This window comes from Chelonoidis abingdonii, chromosome 19, assembly GCF_003597395.2.
Source record: "Chelonoidis abingdonii isolate Lonesome George chromosome 19, CheloAbing_2.0, whole genome shotgun sequence".
NCBI classification, from domain to species: domain Eukaryota; kingdom Metazoa; phylum Chordata; order Testudines; family Testudinidae; genus Chelonoidis; species Chelonoidis abingdonii.
In genome coordinates, this window is record NC_133787.1 from 33,454,342 (window position 1) to 33,470,952 (window position 16,611).

At 43.2% G+C, this 16,611-nt stretch overlaps 1 protein-coding gene across 1 annotated transcript in view; it reads left to right on the top strand.

Moving 5' to 3' along the window:
- Positions 1 to 1,552: 1,552 nt before the first annotated feature.
- The window catches only part of CDH13 (cadherin 13), a 738,851-nt gene continuing 723,792 nt past the window's right edge, over positions 1,553 to 16,611 (top strand). The window contains exon 1 of the mRNA XM_032766126.2: positions 1,553 to 1,716. Coding sequence (XP_032622017.1) covers positions 1,672 to 1,716 — 45 coding nt within the window. The 5' untranslated portion in view covers positions 1,553 to 1,671. The remainder of the gene's footprint in view (positions 1,717 to 16,611) is intronic.

Consider the following 16,611-nt stretch of genomic DNA (forward strand, 5'->3'; position numbering starts at 1 on the left):
CAGGAAAGTGCCATCTTCTTCTGTGTCTGGCTGGTGGGAATTAGTGGGAACCAAAATAGAAGCATCCTGTTCTGAAAGTCACATAGTGGGGATGCAAGGATTTACTCCTGCCCCAGTATGATCTCAGGTTGCGCTCTGAATCCTCCACCCCACATTCATACAGCTAGCCTTGTGTGTCCAAGAAGGGAAGTCATGTTTGGGAGCAAAAGGGCGGAGCTGGTAGAGGCCTTCTACAGCAAGCCATCTGATATTGGGGACAGCACCTGTGGGTTGGGAATGGTGAACATTTTTTCAGTTTGTCTAGGGCAGTAAAAACCTTAATGAACACTGCCAGTACTGGTTCTGTTTCCTGCTGGAGCTCTGATCCATACACGGGCCTAAACATATCTCTGACATTATTTGGGGTATTTATGAGTCCAGGTGACACTAAGCTGCTACTTCATGGGAAGGGTCAGGCTCTTAGGACAGCTCCTCCCCAGTGTCTGAGTGGTCCATGGGGGAGAGGGAGTCTGTTCAGAGCAGCTAGGGTAAGAACATGCATTGGGAATGCTGCAAAATCATGTCCCTCTCTGCAGGAAGCTCCTGCTGATGCTGAGGAACATGGGAAATAGCTAGCAGCAGAAACACCAGGGACTCTGAGACTTTTAGAGCCATTGAGGAGTTAGTGGTGGGGAGGTGGCAGTGATACAAGAGGGGGGAGGAAAGGGTGCCAGGATTACAGGTACAAAACCACCCAGAGATTACGTGGGGAGGATAAAGAAATTGGATACATCTGAGGAGGCAGAAATGAGGGCAAATTGTATAAAGGGGTCACTGAATTTCTGGTTGGGGCCCCACCTGCATAGTATTACATTGCTAACTATAACATCATAATTTAACTAGCTTCCCTGTATTTGATTCTTATAACATCAGATCCCCTTCCAAACAAGAAAAGTTTCCATAATTGAAGGACGCAGACTTGAGAAACGTAATCCTAGATTCAAGTTCATTGAATCGAAAGCCAGTCCGCCCATTACCTGAGCAGTTAATAAAATCTATCACCCTATGATGGATTTTTTTTTCCTTGCAGGCTAGAATTGATCTGTCCTCGTTGTGATTTGTGAGATGGAGGGAAAACACAAAATATAATCAGGATTTCGGCTGCACTGAAAAACTCCACTATGTTGCTTTTCCAGGGCTTGCAAGTAACTAAAGCTGCAGTGGTCATTTTTTTGATTTATTGAAAATAAAGCACACCTTATTAACATTTTAATAAAGAGGATCTCTTTGCACCGGTGCTCTGAGTTGCTGTTATTTCCCCCTGTGCAATTCCATTCTCTGAAAGAGCGAAATACTAATGAAATCCATAAAGCATGATTTGTAAGACTGAAACTAAACACACATTCACCAAAGCCAAATGCTTTCTAAAGGTGCTGTGTTTGTGAGAGGTGCTTGCCCAATATGCGTGATGCAAAATGGGGATGCATTGTGAAGAAATCATCCTTGTAAAGCTATTGGTTCTGGTCATCAGACTCTATCCAATGCTTTAGTGATGCTGCTGCTGATCTATTTGGGAAGTTGGCTGGCTCTCAAGGCAGAGTCTCTTCTCAAAGGCTGTTTCACAGTGAAAATATGCTCAGTGCAGCCGAGTGCATGAATGAAAAAGCCTCCGGTACCTTCTAGTCTGGCAAAATGCAGCACAAAACTCAACTTACTCTGCCCTTTCTACTATCCCAGGTAAGAAATGGGATGTTTGTTTTTCTTGTTTTCATTCATCTTCTCTCTTCTGCATTTGGATTTGGAAGTATTTGTGATTCAGATCTGATTTCTGAGTAATTATACGTTGCTTGAATTACTGTTGAAGGATGCAAGATCTCTGTTATAAGGCAGTTACCAGGAATGTAGAATCTCGTATCTCCCTGATTTACAATTACAACAGATTTGCTCTGAGATATGTAATAATGTTTTCCTTTCGGGGGGGGGGGGGGAGAGAGAGAGAGAGAGAGAGATCATTCAAGTGTTTCGGTAGCAGCAGCAATATTTTGTCATATCAAATCCTGCAACTTTGATATGCCTTTTTCCTCTATGGCTTGTGCCGGTTAGAAGGGGTTATAGACAGCTCACCTTATTTATTGCTTTCTAGAAAAACGATGCGGATGGAAAAAAAAAATCAAAGCATGCAAAAGCTCCCCTCTGCACCCTCTTGACACGTATAGTACTCAGTGTTACTGACTTGCTTTGTAGCCTTTCCCCTTATTAACTGTAATAGATCCCCTCTGTCAGAAAGCAGAAAAAACTCCCAGCCTCCAAACCCAAGGGGCTGCTCCGGCTCTGCTGCTCCTGTCACTCAAAGCAGAGGAACTAGCTGGGTTCTTTGGTTTCTTTCTCCCTCTTCCCCCGCCCCCATGCCTCTTTTATATGTTTAGTTTTGAAGGCAGGGTGTGATGTTGAAGGTTTCTTTATTGGTGTCCAGAGTGAAACACTTACATATTTTGTCCTAGTAGCTCTGTAAACTCCCAATGAGGGAAAGCATCGCCGGCTTCCCTTGAGATAAAAGTTAATTTTTTGACTTGGGGCTTGAATGACTTTGTTAACCCATAGGAGCCTGGCATGTTCTGGACTGCTCATGCTTGGGATACTGAGTCTGTGTGTGCATCTGCAGTCTCTAAACGGATTTTAATCTTCCTTTTACAGACTGAGAGAGAATGGTGAGGGCTCATTGCAGGGAAAGCTTTGTTGCTGAGGGGAGGCATGCCGAGGGTCTGTGAGCAGAAGATAGCTGGATAAAGCGAGTGCATGCACGCTGTGACTCAAGGGCGGGCATGCTTGGCTTCTAGTGCAACCTGCCTGCAGCTGGGAGTGCCCATCTGGGCGGCTGGTGAAACTACGGTACAGAGGGAGAGTTGGTGTCTTGCTCGGAATTTGCTTGAGGGAGCGGATGGGTGGGTTCGACTGCCTGTGCACTAAGAAGAGTCCCACTTAAAGGGAACAACAGAAGAAGAGGGATGGTGCAGGGTCTGGTTCTTTATAAGTTGTGTGTAAATGATGCTGTTCTAGGTCACATCCATGGGGCCAAGATACGGCGGTGATGGAGCATAAGGAAAGCTCATGCTGGCAATGTGTATATGGGAGGTCACATAAACAATGCTAGGCTCTATGGGCTGCCTGGGTGGGCATGCAAATGGGAAGGGCGCCGGGCGAGCTAAGCTGCAGGCCGAGGCTGCACATATGGGAGAGTGGGCATGCTGCTGCCTGTAACTGGCATGGCCTGAGGCTCTGGGACTGGCTGGCAGTGCCCGCGTGGGCGTCAGGTTGGACAAGCTGCAAGAATGGGCTGAGATTCAAGGGCTGGCTGGGACTGAACATGCAGGCAGCTGGGCAAGGTCAGCTGCCAGCAAAGACTGAAGCATGGAGAGAACAGGTGCTAAGCAGAGAGGGTGCAGTCTGGGAACACCCAACGCCACAGTGGCAACCTGGCTTATGCACTAAGCTGACACCCTCACTCAAAACTTGAGGACTGCCATCTCCACTGCATTTCATCCTGCTTTCTCTGTGACTTCAGGCTTTTCCATCCTGTGGTTTTTTTAAAGCACCAAATTAGTCAGATCAGGCTTCCGTTCTTATTCAAACATTCCTCTTTTGTCAAGAAGCAACAGGAAGGCACCCTTTCAATAACACTCCACCAATGGCCTGTTGAGAAAGCAGCTTGCATTTTAGAGTCAGCCAAGCACTTCATAATCTATTAGTGCCCAATCCTGCAAGGTGCTGAACACCTGATCCTGCAAACCACTGTAGCTCATGCTTAACTTTAGGCATGCAAGTAACCCCACTGAAGTCACTGGGGCTGCTCACATGCTTAAGTTAAGTAGCTGCTTAAGTGATTTGCTGAGTTGGGGCCAGAGTGCTGAGCATAATGCAGGATTGAGTTCTTACTGTTTCATAATATCCAGTGTTGAAGGGTGTTCAAACTGTGATCCATCTTCTCCTATCAGGATGGGAAGGTTTAGCAAGCAGTCTACCCAGTGATTTTTTTTTTAAATGTACTTGATTAAAAAAAAACAAAAAAAATATGTCAGCAAGTGAATTCATTAGGAAATCAGTTCAATTGGTAATAGGAAAGTGTAATAAATAAACCTGCTCTATTGAATATAGTCAGGGTAAAATATTAATTGTTGATGATACATAAATAGTGGGAGGGGTAGGCAAAGGGGAATTATTAAAATGCTGTACAGATATCTTCTTAGACTCAACGCACACAAAGAACTTTCATGTGACAGGAGAAGTAAACAGAAGAATGAGAGAAACAACATATTAAACAAATGTAGCCATCTGGCAGTGGTAGTGTTTGTAACACATTTTTGTTAGGTTTTTTTTTTTTTTCTTCTTCACAGCAGTAACAGCTACTTCTATAACCTCATGCTAGTGGAACTAGCAAAAATCAATCCTGATAAGCTGATTTCTAAATAATCAACGTCAGTAAATGCAATACTTTTGGGGGACAGTGGAGGAAAAGCATAATTCAATTTCAAAACAACAAGGGATACATTTGGGGGAGGGAAAACAAAGCAAATCTATACTCTCCAGAGTACGTTACCGCCCATGAGAGAATTAAATGTGAACGGATGACAATTTTATGTCTTTATTTTTTTCAGGTCAAAAGTAATTAATAAAAGAAAATCAGTCTTTTAAAACATAAATTGACATCTTTAAATAATCGGTGGTTGACAAGTACAGGCTAAGAGCCAATTTTCCAGACATTATACCTCCATCCTCGTTAGCTAAGTGTACTTTATGAGTTGGTTTGTTTGGTGAGGGTTAACCTGTATTAGGAAGATGATTGATCACTGGATTTTAATTTGCTACCCAAAAGACAGTCTACTTGATGGGATTGTTTTACTATCATTTATGTCTCTCATAATTTGATGGAGGAAGATTGTTTTCAGTATCTCAATCTAAGTGGCTAAAGAGGACATATTCTTAGGAGCACCACAGTTTAGGGTAATCTGTAAGATTTTGCAGGAATGTGTGCACTGTACAATTTATTCAATCTGAAGCTGACCCTGAAAGTTTGGAAGGTTTGCTGGTAACTTGCATCTGTGCATTTAATCATAACAAATATAATGGGGAGTAAATACCTATAGATCACTAAATAGTTCTCCCTACGTAGAAAACTTAATTTCACCAAAACTAACATTTGCTAAAATTTACATACAAAAGTTTTATTTGTAGGGAAAATATAATTCTTCAAGGGGGTTGCTTTGGCATGTCTATGTACTACACTGAAATATGGACAACTGAATCCAACTTTATCATCAATTTGAAACCAACAATATCATCAAATGGCTATCAGGTTATACAGATAATTGTTCAGCTATAGCTTACATTATAAGGAAGCTACAGTGTTGAGAATTCTAGGAATCAATGTGATATCTACATGTATTGTTATCTATCTATCTATCTACTAGCTAGTTATCAATATATATATTGAACGGCTAGTTCCAGAACACATCCTTCATACATATACACCAACACAGCTGTAAGAATTATTCAGCTGTCCTTTATGTTTCAAATTTCTCCAGGAGAGGGCTCCGTGCACAGCATGAAAGTTAAAAGTAATATCTGAAAAGCATTGGAAGTTTAGCAGCTGCAGGAAAAAGAAGAATCTCATTCGCAAACAGAAACTCGGTAGAAATAACTTTAAAGATTTTGCTCAAGTTCTAGTCTCAAACATTTCCTTCTTGTCTTGTTATTGCATCTGATTTGATGGCATAATTAGGGTTACTTATAATTTCAGAGGCCTACATAGAGAAAGTTATGTATCATGTAGTTGTACTTGGGACTTTATTCTTTAACCCTGAACTTACTGATTGAGTACTTCCCTTTTGCATGCTGTAACACAATAATGATTGGACAATTTTCTTCAAATGTTGCTTTAAAAATAGGCCTTGTTCTTCCATGCCAAATGTTATCTGGATTATTTTTTTAAATCAGTGGAGTTGTATCTGCTTATATGTGGTGTGAAAATGACCCAGGGGGTTAACACTCCTTCTGTGGACAGTGCCAAGGAATCTTTAACATCTCATTCCAATGATGATACCTCCAAATAATACAGTGCCTTGTAGCATCATGCTGTGGCACTGGTTTAATACTGGCTCAGAAGGAAGCACGCCTCCCACTGAATCATCAGTGTGGCTACCTGCAGCAACTCTGGGTTTTGCACAGGATCTGACCAGACCCAACAATTCTGGCCATGTAAGATCTGAAACAATCACAGGCAGAGATGATGTGGCAGTTGATAATGGAAATGCTGCTACAACTTTATCTGTAGTGTCATAAATGGTACAGCTATAGCAGAGCACATTAAGTATTGCTGGATCATACTTTCCTTCTGTGCAAGATATTTGAGATCTATCTAGTTTATTCAAGCATTTAGTGGCATTCACAAGACGATGAAATTAGTTTTCAACTAAGTCCAATTGCGCGTAGCGCTTTTGGTGTAGCAAACAACAGGTGACTTTACAACCTCTCACTGCATAATGAATATTGGAGTAAATTTGGTTTGTCAAATAAAAACAAATACATTGAGAAGGAGTCTATAGTGACTGCTGCCCCACAGAAGGAACATGAGCTTTTAGTGTTGTACAGATAGCTACAGGAATGACTATAACTCCCCCAACAAGTTGGCTGTCTTCCTTCTAACATGTGAAGTCAGAGGAAGAGAACAGAGCTGTGATGGTATAATTTCCCCCCGTCAAGGGACTTATTTTTTTCATTTATGCATTTCTTGTCTTCAGCAGGTGGAGGCAACCCTCTTGCTGTCAAGATTTTGGCTTCAGGCCTTAGATCTGTTAGGCCAGAGTGAGACGTGTTTTCTTTAAGGGTTCTTCCTCTAGGTTAGGATTTGAAGCAGAAATGCAAGAATAACAGCTTTCCCCTTCCGATTTCCACTTGGTGATTCCTCCACCTCCACTTCACCATGATAAATGCTAGTGGCCAAATTCTCTTTTCATTTACATCACTGCAACTCCAGTGAACACAGAGTGTCACCTGCGCAACGAAGAGGGGAACTCGTTCCTAAGCATACAGCTAGCTATCCAGTGGTCTGATTTCAGGTCACTTTAGTTGTCCTTCCTCCATAATTTTTTTAGTGGATAGAGGTCATAGGACATTAGATGCCACACGTAAAGAATGTACGAATACTGGATTGTTGGTGCCTAGCAAGGGATCCAAATTTTGTTCTGTTCCATGAAGCACCATTGATTGACAGTGACATCAGACTTTAGCCTACTGTTGAGATAATAGTGTAGACCCGTGGTATGGATTGTGTTATCTCTTCTAGCAAAAGAATCAGATTGTTCAGAAAACTTTATTCCTTTTCTTGTGGAGTGAACTCATATCCCCCATTACCATATCAAATATTCAATTCTATTTTGCACTATTAATTTTCTTAGAAACAGTCCTCAGAACAGCTTTAAGGGGTTTCAAAGAGGGTGAGGCATTACAGTGGGGGATGGGGAAATTATTCATAACTCTAAGGGTACGTGAGAGAGACTTGCTGGCAAGCATGAGCAGAGAGAGAAATTGGATTTCTTAAACCTTTTAGCTGTTTATTGTGCAAAAGAACAATCATGCTAGTTCTAGTGAGGACTTGGAAAGCTGGAAACTAGTGGCCCCAGTCCTGCAAGATCTCCTAGATAGATAAATCCCATGGATGTGGGGCCTGCACAAGAGGAGAGAGTGGACATTGTGGAACAACTTACAGGATTGGGCATCTTTATATTGTAATGTTCAGCTGTTTTGTATTATGCATGAGCAAAAAGGCATTGTAAAATTTACTGAAATTGTGGAAAATATCAGGCTGGCTGCTTTATACATAATTACCCCTTTGCTTTACATCACCTCTGCATGATTTAAACATATCGGAAGGGATTTTGATCAAACTTCCAGAATAGAAAAGACTTCTCTGAGGTAGAGGATATTGAACCCTTAGGGGAATTTTTACAAATGTTACGAGTGCCTGAAAATTCAGTCTTCTGATGTCGCCTTAACTAGAGCTTTCACTACCGTGAAAATCACTGTCCACATTCATGGGGCCAAGATTCTTTGCTGGTGAAATTGGCATAGATCCACTGAGGAGCTATGCCACTGTGCATCTGCTGAGAATCTGGCTCATTGTGTATAAATGTCCATGGCTGGCTAAAACAACACACGTGGGGCACGCCGTAGAGTTCAAGACTTACTGTTTGTCAAGCTTGCTTCCCCCCCCCTCAGCAGACTGGTGATTTCAAATCTCCCAGTGTACGGCGGCAGTCTTGGAAATGCAATAGTTGCACACATACTCCCAGAGTCTAGCAATAGTAACAGTTTTCCGGGAAGAAATGGGACTCTTGAACAGCATTCTCAAGCCAGTTTGCAGTAGGACCTGTGTCTTTCCTCAGGCATGTTTCCTGGATCTGAATGGTTCCCCTCTTGCCTCATGAGGCAATTTCTCCAGAGACAGCCCCTCTGGATGGCCCTAAGAAACGCATTTTATCAAATGATAAAATAAACGATGGGAACTAACATCCTTTTGACCCATGCACCACTATATCCAGAGCTCTGAAAGCTGGACATATCACCGCTGTATCGTTGATGAAGCAGGAAATCCTAAGCACCTGTGTCTAAGCACAGTGGGACAGGCTCAGCCATCAGGATTTGATAGGCATTTCCCATCAAATTACATTTGTTGTTTTCATGGCTGGGGTTTTGCTGAGTCAAAAACCTGGACGTTCAGAGGAGCCATGTAATGGGAAATGGGGACCTTTTTGACTTTTCTGCCCAGTGGGGTCCAAGTTTTCAGCTGTCATGTTGATTGATTTGGCTAGACTATTAGCCAAATGTAACCATGGACAGGTTCACTGCTTGCAGAGACAGAATCTGTGGCCTTACATGTGTTGAAAGAGTCACAGGTGGCACCTGCTGAAACAGATCGTCCTTGAAATTTACATATGTGAGGGAAAAGGGAGGGATTGATGGTTGTGGCTAAAAATAAAGGGATGAGACTTGTGAAATGGGCATCTGTCTGTCTAGGGAGACGTTTATATCACAGTAGTACTGGAGGGCTGGAGCCAAGTGGCTTTTCCCTCTTCCTGGAATGTCTTGTGTTCTCATAATTGATTAACTGATAGAACTAGCTGATGCTCTGAACTTCATAAACTCTGCTTTTTGAATACCAAGAGCCTTATTAACCTACCAATGTACAGATTTTGGTGGTTTGAATACAAAAACACCCAGGGCTGGATTCTACCACCTTTTACACATTTTCAGTAGTAGCTTACTAGGCAGTAAGCTACTTCTCGGGGTTAGCAAGGGTGTTAGAATGAACCCTACTAATGATCATAAATGAGGGGATGTATATCTGAAATGCTTTTGTTATGAGATGGACAGTGGTCAGACATGCCTTAGTTTGCTGTGCTGAATCTTTATTTTATGCTGCTGTTCTAATTGTGACACTTTAATAAAAGAAAAGAGCAGATCAATCTTTAGTTTTAAATACACTTACCCTATTTGTGGGACGTGTTCAATTGATGAACAACACAGGAATTTCAATATTCTGCGCAGTAGGGATATTGATTATTGCAGTGTGTCAAAGAGAGGCAGCCTTTCAGGTGTCAATTTCATAGTCACCCCTGTTGTATCTGGAACAGGGTGGGGGCAGACAGCTATGATCTGTGAATAAGCTGTTATTTAGTGGAGATGACTTTCTGCATCACATGTCTCTTAAACTTATCAACAACCATTTCTGTTAATTATGCTGTGCCAGATTCTCATCTGGTGTAACTTGGGATCACTCCATTGACTACACTGTAATTAACGGAGCAAGACCAATTTACCCCAGCTGAGACGCTGGCCCACTGTGTTTACAAAGTGTGATTACTATCAACATTACATATTTCCACTGTGCATCTACTGGCCTTCTTATATGGCTCCTGTTACCATGCTATCTGGGCACCTTGCAAACATCAGTGAATGTATCCTTGCTTCCCTAAAATAAATGCTGAGAGATGACAGGCAACATTATTCTGAAGTGGGAGACTGGCTTTGCCATCTGCCTGTTCCATTGACTTTAGCACTATTATATTAATTGACTAATGGGTTAGGCTGCTGTTTTTTTTACTTCTGGATGTTGATTCAGTAGTGACAGTTCATTGTACTGACCAAAGATTACTTCTGACTAGCTGAAGCCCAGAATAAATTCCCTTTCTAGGTCAATCTAGGTACACATTTTAAAAAAAATTTGATATGCTTTTTTAAAATATAATCAGTCCTGATTGGCCAAAGTATTATCCATTCAGCTGATGCCATTTTGCATTTGGTCGACAGTAAGAGCTATTAACAAGGGAACTCTTCCTTGTCATTACCACACAGATACCCTAGAGATCTGCGGTTCTAGGCATAAGTGAACAAATGCGATGCACTCAGATATCATTTAGGTTAAGCGAGTTGCCCTAGGCCACTGAGGGAGTCTGTCACAGTTGAGATTTAGCACTCAAATTCAGGGACTGTGCCTTTTTGTAGTTAGTTTGTGGACTGGCATGGAAAATGCAGAGCTAAAGATTTTTGAAAGGCCACCTTAAATGATTCTCTCTTCCTATACCTGATGTGTGTTTCAGATGAGGATTCAGTTTTCTTCCTTTTGCTTCTCAAAAGTTTTATTTTGTGCCTTCTTTCCTCCTTCCAAATACATATAACCTGTTTCTTAATGACTGTTAATGGGAGCTAAACACACACATTCATTATGAATGGCGAAACCAGTTTGGATAAAGTAGAGACTGACTTGATCCTTTGCCTAGAGCTCAAATTGAACCGAACCCAAGCTGTTCTTCTGACTTTTATTCTTCACTAGTTTTCATTTTTGTGTATCTCTGCACTTACGGGTTCCAGCCAGGATCTGAAGCGGATGTGCCAATATACAACAAGAGAAGCTGCCCTTGTGTTATCTCCAGCCTGACTGGAAGCCAAAAGCATCAGAAATCAGCTTTAAATTTTCTGCCCCATTTTGCGGGCCACAGGAAGGTCAGGTAGTTCTTCTGTGTGCTTATCAACTCTAAACCTACCTCCATCACGCCTAACAACTGAAGAACTGACCTGTTTGCAAGGAATAATTCATCCTGTGTATGTCTCAGGTGGGGATAGACTTGACCAAAAGTCCATTGAAGTCAGTAGAAAGACTTTCATTGACTTCCTTCAGCTTTGGCTCTGGCTCAGACCCTATGTTTGGAATGCATTGCTATTTTACTTGGAAGATGAGTTCTCCATACAGCAAGAAAAACAGATATATTTAAGGAAAGTCAGATTCTCCTAGTGCCTTGTACAGCTATTTGTTATTTTTGGTATCTAACCTGTAGATTTGCTAGAATTACTTTGGTGTCAAATAATAGTATTTTGCTAATGTGGCTGGCAAATCTGACCTTTGGTTCACAAATACAAATCACAGTGATTTAATTTCATTCTTTTCTACTTTGTTTTTCATTATAATTGTGATCAAAATGCTATTTACTATTATCTGAAGACTTTTTTTTTCCTGTTACCACAGATACCAGCAGCTTTGCAAGGAGAAAAGTGAATAGCAGATTTCATGGGAGTCACTCTCATTTTCTTTGGGAAGTATAGATGTTAGAGATGCTTTCCCAACTAAAGCCTGAGTCCAAATACCTGGGAACTTTGGAAAGTTCAGGTCTGAGCCTTTTGGCTCAAACTCACCTCTTTTATTTTTTCCCAAACTATTCCAGTATTTTGGCTGCACCTACGGTAAAGTGGATTTTGCAGGCCAGCTCCAGTCTATGTGACTATACTATTAATGGTTTAAAGTTCCTGAGCTCCTGGAAAGTCAAGAGTACCAATATAGCAATTTAGTAATAATTTTCTTGTTGACATAGTTGTTGAATGTACATTCCTTTTCTTGTGCTGGCGTGGGAATATGAGAGAGAAGATTAAACTCTTACGCGCCAAATCAGAAAAAAGAAAACAAAGTGGAGTCGAACGCCCTGTAATTTTGGTGAGGCCACCGGGAGGTGGGAAAACAGCCCTTTTCATCCTTGATGGACTCGCTGGTCCATGCTAAGATGAGAGTACAGAATATAGTCTGGCCCTGATGCATGAGAATGAATACAGGTAAATCCCAGCAGGGGATCTACCTATGTGTTCACACTAACAGATTCATTTCCCTTGTGCTGGGACTAGATCCAAATCTGAACTAGAGTTTGCAATAAGAAACATCAGTGTGTTATCCCAGTGATTTTATGTGCAAGCGTCAGTGCACTGAGGAATGATACAGGCAGAAAATTTTATCCCTTATAAACTATCTGTTCCGTGGCTTCCAACATTTATTAACTTCCCAGCGAAGGAATGTACTTTTTTTCACTTCTATATATTATCGTTTGGTGTTTTTCATTATCATTTGCTCTATGTATTAATGGACGATATTTATCTCTGCCTGCTGCTTTGAAACCTTTGTGTGCATGGGCATTAATCTCACCCTAGCAATGCTTCGGAGAACTTGTTGCAGCTGCAGAGGAAATAACCTCTCTGCAGGGCGGGGCTGCAGGGAGTGGAGGAAAGAACAGGAAGGGACAAGTTGGGGATAGGATAAGAAGCTAAATCAGACTTCACTGAGACACGGGCAGTGGAGGTTGCAGCTCCTTTAATGCTGTGTACCCCCATCTGTCAGTCACTAGTCAGGGGGTCTCTGGCTTGCTGTGGCGAGACCATCACTAGCCCACCCAAGAGACTAGTAGGCAGTGGCAGGTTTTTTACCACACACAGCAAGTCTGATAAGTAGATATAACCCTGGTGGAAGTGAGAAGGTGGGGAAAGGACCAGAGCCAGTTGGGAGATAATAGTCTTTGGAAGGTGGGCCCTCAAGAGAGGAGCAGACCCAATGGTTACTGGTGGGTGGTGTCAGGTACAGAGGGCATTTTAAGGTGGCTGAGGTTGAAAGCAGATTATTTTAGGGTTGTGTCGAGAGTCTGCTTTGAGTCTGGGCCTGAAGGCCCCATTTGTGTGACCTGGACTCAGTATCTTCACTCGTAAATCAGTCCTTTGCCTAACCCTCTTCCCTTCCTTAGTTGCCATTTCTGAAAGACCAGCTTAAAGCTCAATGAGCAGAAATGGAAAAAGATATCTGGCTTTTGGCAAGCTGAGCACTGTGACTGCCCCTCTTCAAGGGTTTTACTTTTGTCCGGAGTTGAGCTGTATTAAAAACAAATTACAATCAAGGCATGCAGTTTGTAAACTATTAACTTGCTTTTGAGACCAAGTTCTTGCAGTATTTGCTTGTGACTCGTCTGATTCATCTTGCAGTGCTAGAGTTTAAGTGCCAATAAAAAAGAGAAAACACAGCAGAGTTCAAATGTATTTGACCTTTTCTACTATTGCCAAGAAACAATTGAAATATTAGTTAGTTACGTGAATCGTCGCCATTTATCCTGTAGCCAGATCTACAAACAAGACGCCGTTCCTTAGAATTTCTGTCCCAAGAGACTGGGTAGTACAGGGACTGGTGATAAGGAAACACTGCTCAGCTTCCACTGCTTTGCACTTTGGGTCATCATGCAAACATTCAGATTTGTGTGTTACACCCATTGTGTGTAAACGACCCAACAAACCACAAGACGGGGAGGAATCAAGTCCAGTGACTCAGCTTTCTCCAGGTCACTGGTTGGAATGTAGTTCAGGACCACAGTGTCAAAGAGACATTGCCAGTTCCTGGTTGTGCTTGTGGTGGGCCTTGGTCCATTTGCTAATGGATGGGGACTGGGTGGGGGTTGGAATCTCAAATATAATCTCTGCTGCAACTGGTTTCATGGATCAGTAGTGTCAATACAGAGGCAAAGGCCATGTCTGTAGCGACTATTCTTTCTACGGAGCATATGCTAACTTCACCTATAGGGTGGTGTGTTAAATGGATGTAAAGGAGTTTTGGGTTTGAAGGATACAAAATGTAACTACAGATCCCTCCCCCCCCCATCTAAATGTATCTCTTTCCAAGCTCTTTCATCCTGTTCTAACCTCTCAGAAAGCAGCAGTAAAAGTACACACAGCACATCTTTTGCTGCAAGCTGCATTTTGTGCCAGGCTAGATGCAGTGTCATGCAGTGAACTCTCTATGTATAGAGTGAAGTTCCCTTCTCCACACACAAAGCCAGAGCATGTGTCCAAGGGGCTGGGGGAGAGGATGTGGCCATCCCTCTGCCCTGCCACAACCACTGTTCCAGGCTCTGTGCTGAAATAGAAGGGCAGCAGCCTCTCAGGTTTTAGGTACAGGAGTTGTGTAATTGGGAATCCCTAGCCTCTCCTTGGCTCAGTCTTCCCTCTGTGTGCTGGCCTATTTGAGGCCAATGCAGAGGGAAAGAAGAGCCTCACCAACGCTGGGGCAGCTACTCTCCTTATGTCTCTAGAGGTGAGTGAATTTCACCAACAATGAATCTGAAACAATCTGCTTAAATAAGGAGAGTGTGTCCTCTCACTTCCCCCCACCAGTAGTTCGTGGCTTCTCAACAGTTTGGGCAGGTAGCAACATTAGTGGCCAGAAATGAATCCCTCATCCTTTTCATTCTATGTTTAGACTCCTTAGAAATGAGATTGATATCGTCAATGCCAAGCATTCAAAAAACGAAAAAACCCAAACAACCCCACCTCCCAACCATGATTCAAGCTCCCAAATATCCCGAGATTGGCTTAAAATCATGGTCAAATGAAAACCCAGTCACAATCAACATGGGGTCCTTTTCTTTTCCTTCTGGATTTTGCACCTGTAGGGTTCACGGTTTCAAGCTCTTTTCTGTAACTGTCACTACTCAGAAACTGTTTTTAAATAAAAGCTGAGATTCTCACCTCGCCACCAATTATCTCAAGAATCAGCAACACTTAATCTTACTCAAGAGATCACCTGTGGACCAAGATCTTTTTCACTTGATAGCAGAATGCAGCGTTTCCTTGGGTTGCATCATTTCTCCATCAATCTGAATCGTAAGACAATGTATGTTTTCCCCACCACTTGGAATTTCCAGGTTTTGGGTCAACTATTCCTTGGTTTGAGCATTGGCCTGCTAAATCCAGGGTTGTGAGTTCAATCCTTGAGGGGGCCATTTAGGGATCTGGGGCAAAAATCTGTCTGGGGACTGGTCCTGCCCTGAGCAGGGGGTTGGACTATATGACCTCCTGAGGTCCCTTCCAACCCTGATATTCTATGAATTCCTTGTCACCAGCTATAATGTGAAGACTGTTCAGGCTTCCTGGCAGATAGGGTTGGTGTACTGGGACCAAACATTCCTGCAGTGTATTAATCTCTGCAAGCTTCCAAGAGATTTAAATATGAAGATAGTCAACTCCGATTACTGTACTCCAGGAAGGAAGCACCTCTGCAAACAACTTTAAGTGAAACGATGTTAAACAAATCCAATTTTCCCATAAGATTTAATGTAAATGCAGGGAGTTAGGTTCCAAGGAAATTTTTTGGGGGCTGACAAAGGGCATTATATACTGTACCGTACTGTGGTTGGGAAGTGCCCCTGGCTTACCCTCAGAGAGGCACAGCCCGCTGCAGACAAGGACCCTAGGAAGCACTTTCACAGCAGCAGTTTCTCTGGAGAAGAACAGGCACTGACTTTGCCCAGGGATGCTCCAGGCCTGCCTCTTCCCATCCCCGTTCCACACCAGGCCCACCTCTTCCCACCCCCACTCCACTGCTTCTCCGGAGTACGCCACATCCCTGCTCCTCCCCCCACCCCCAGAAAGTCCTAAACACCACCCAACAGCCGTTGGGCAGCAGTTAGGACTTTCTGGGAGGGAGGGGCAGGAGCGGAGATGTGGCACTTTCCTGCTCCTCTCCCTCCCTCCCTCCTAGTGGTCCCCAACGTGGTCCCCGCGGGCGCCATGGTACCTGCGGGGGCATCTTAATGTGCCCGTGTCCTGGCCCCCGGGAGAGCACAAGCTGATATGCCACCAAATTTCAGCGGCATTTCAGTGGAGACACCTGTCGATGATGTCACTTGTCGGCGACAAGGCGGTGTCATTGAGAGGCGTCGCCGCTGAAATTTGGCTGCATTTCGGTGGGTGCTCCACCGCGGCAGTGGTCCTTCGACTGGTGCCCACCAGCCAAAAAAGTTGGGGACCGCTGGCTTAGGACTTTCTAGGAGGGAGGGGCAGGAGCAGAGATGCGGCACTTTCCCGCTCCTCTCCCTCCCTCCCAGAAAGTCTTAAGAGCCGCCTGTTTGGCCATGGGGGAAGTGCTGGGAGGGAGGGGGAGGAGGCGGAGAAGAGGAACTTGTGCAATGCTCCCTTGTAAATTTGCTGCTCTTCCACAGCATCTTACAAGGAGTGGACAGAGCAGGCAGCCAAATGACATTATAAGGGAGCATTGCACAACTTTAACCAAGCATGTTCCCTAACTGAGCAGCGACGTAACTTTGAAACAACGTTAAGCAGGAGGAAGTGAAGTGAGGAGTTACTGTAAAGAGAACCAGTGCGAGAACGTCCTAAACTTCTTTTCTCTCTTTATAACCTCATCCGCCTTGAGCAACTTGATTTTTTTGAGTATTTACCGAAGCACTGTCAACATATTTTCATCAGGGCCACAGCGCTAGACAGTCT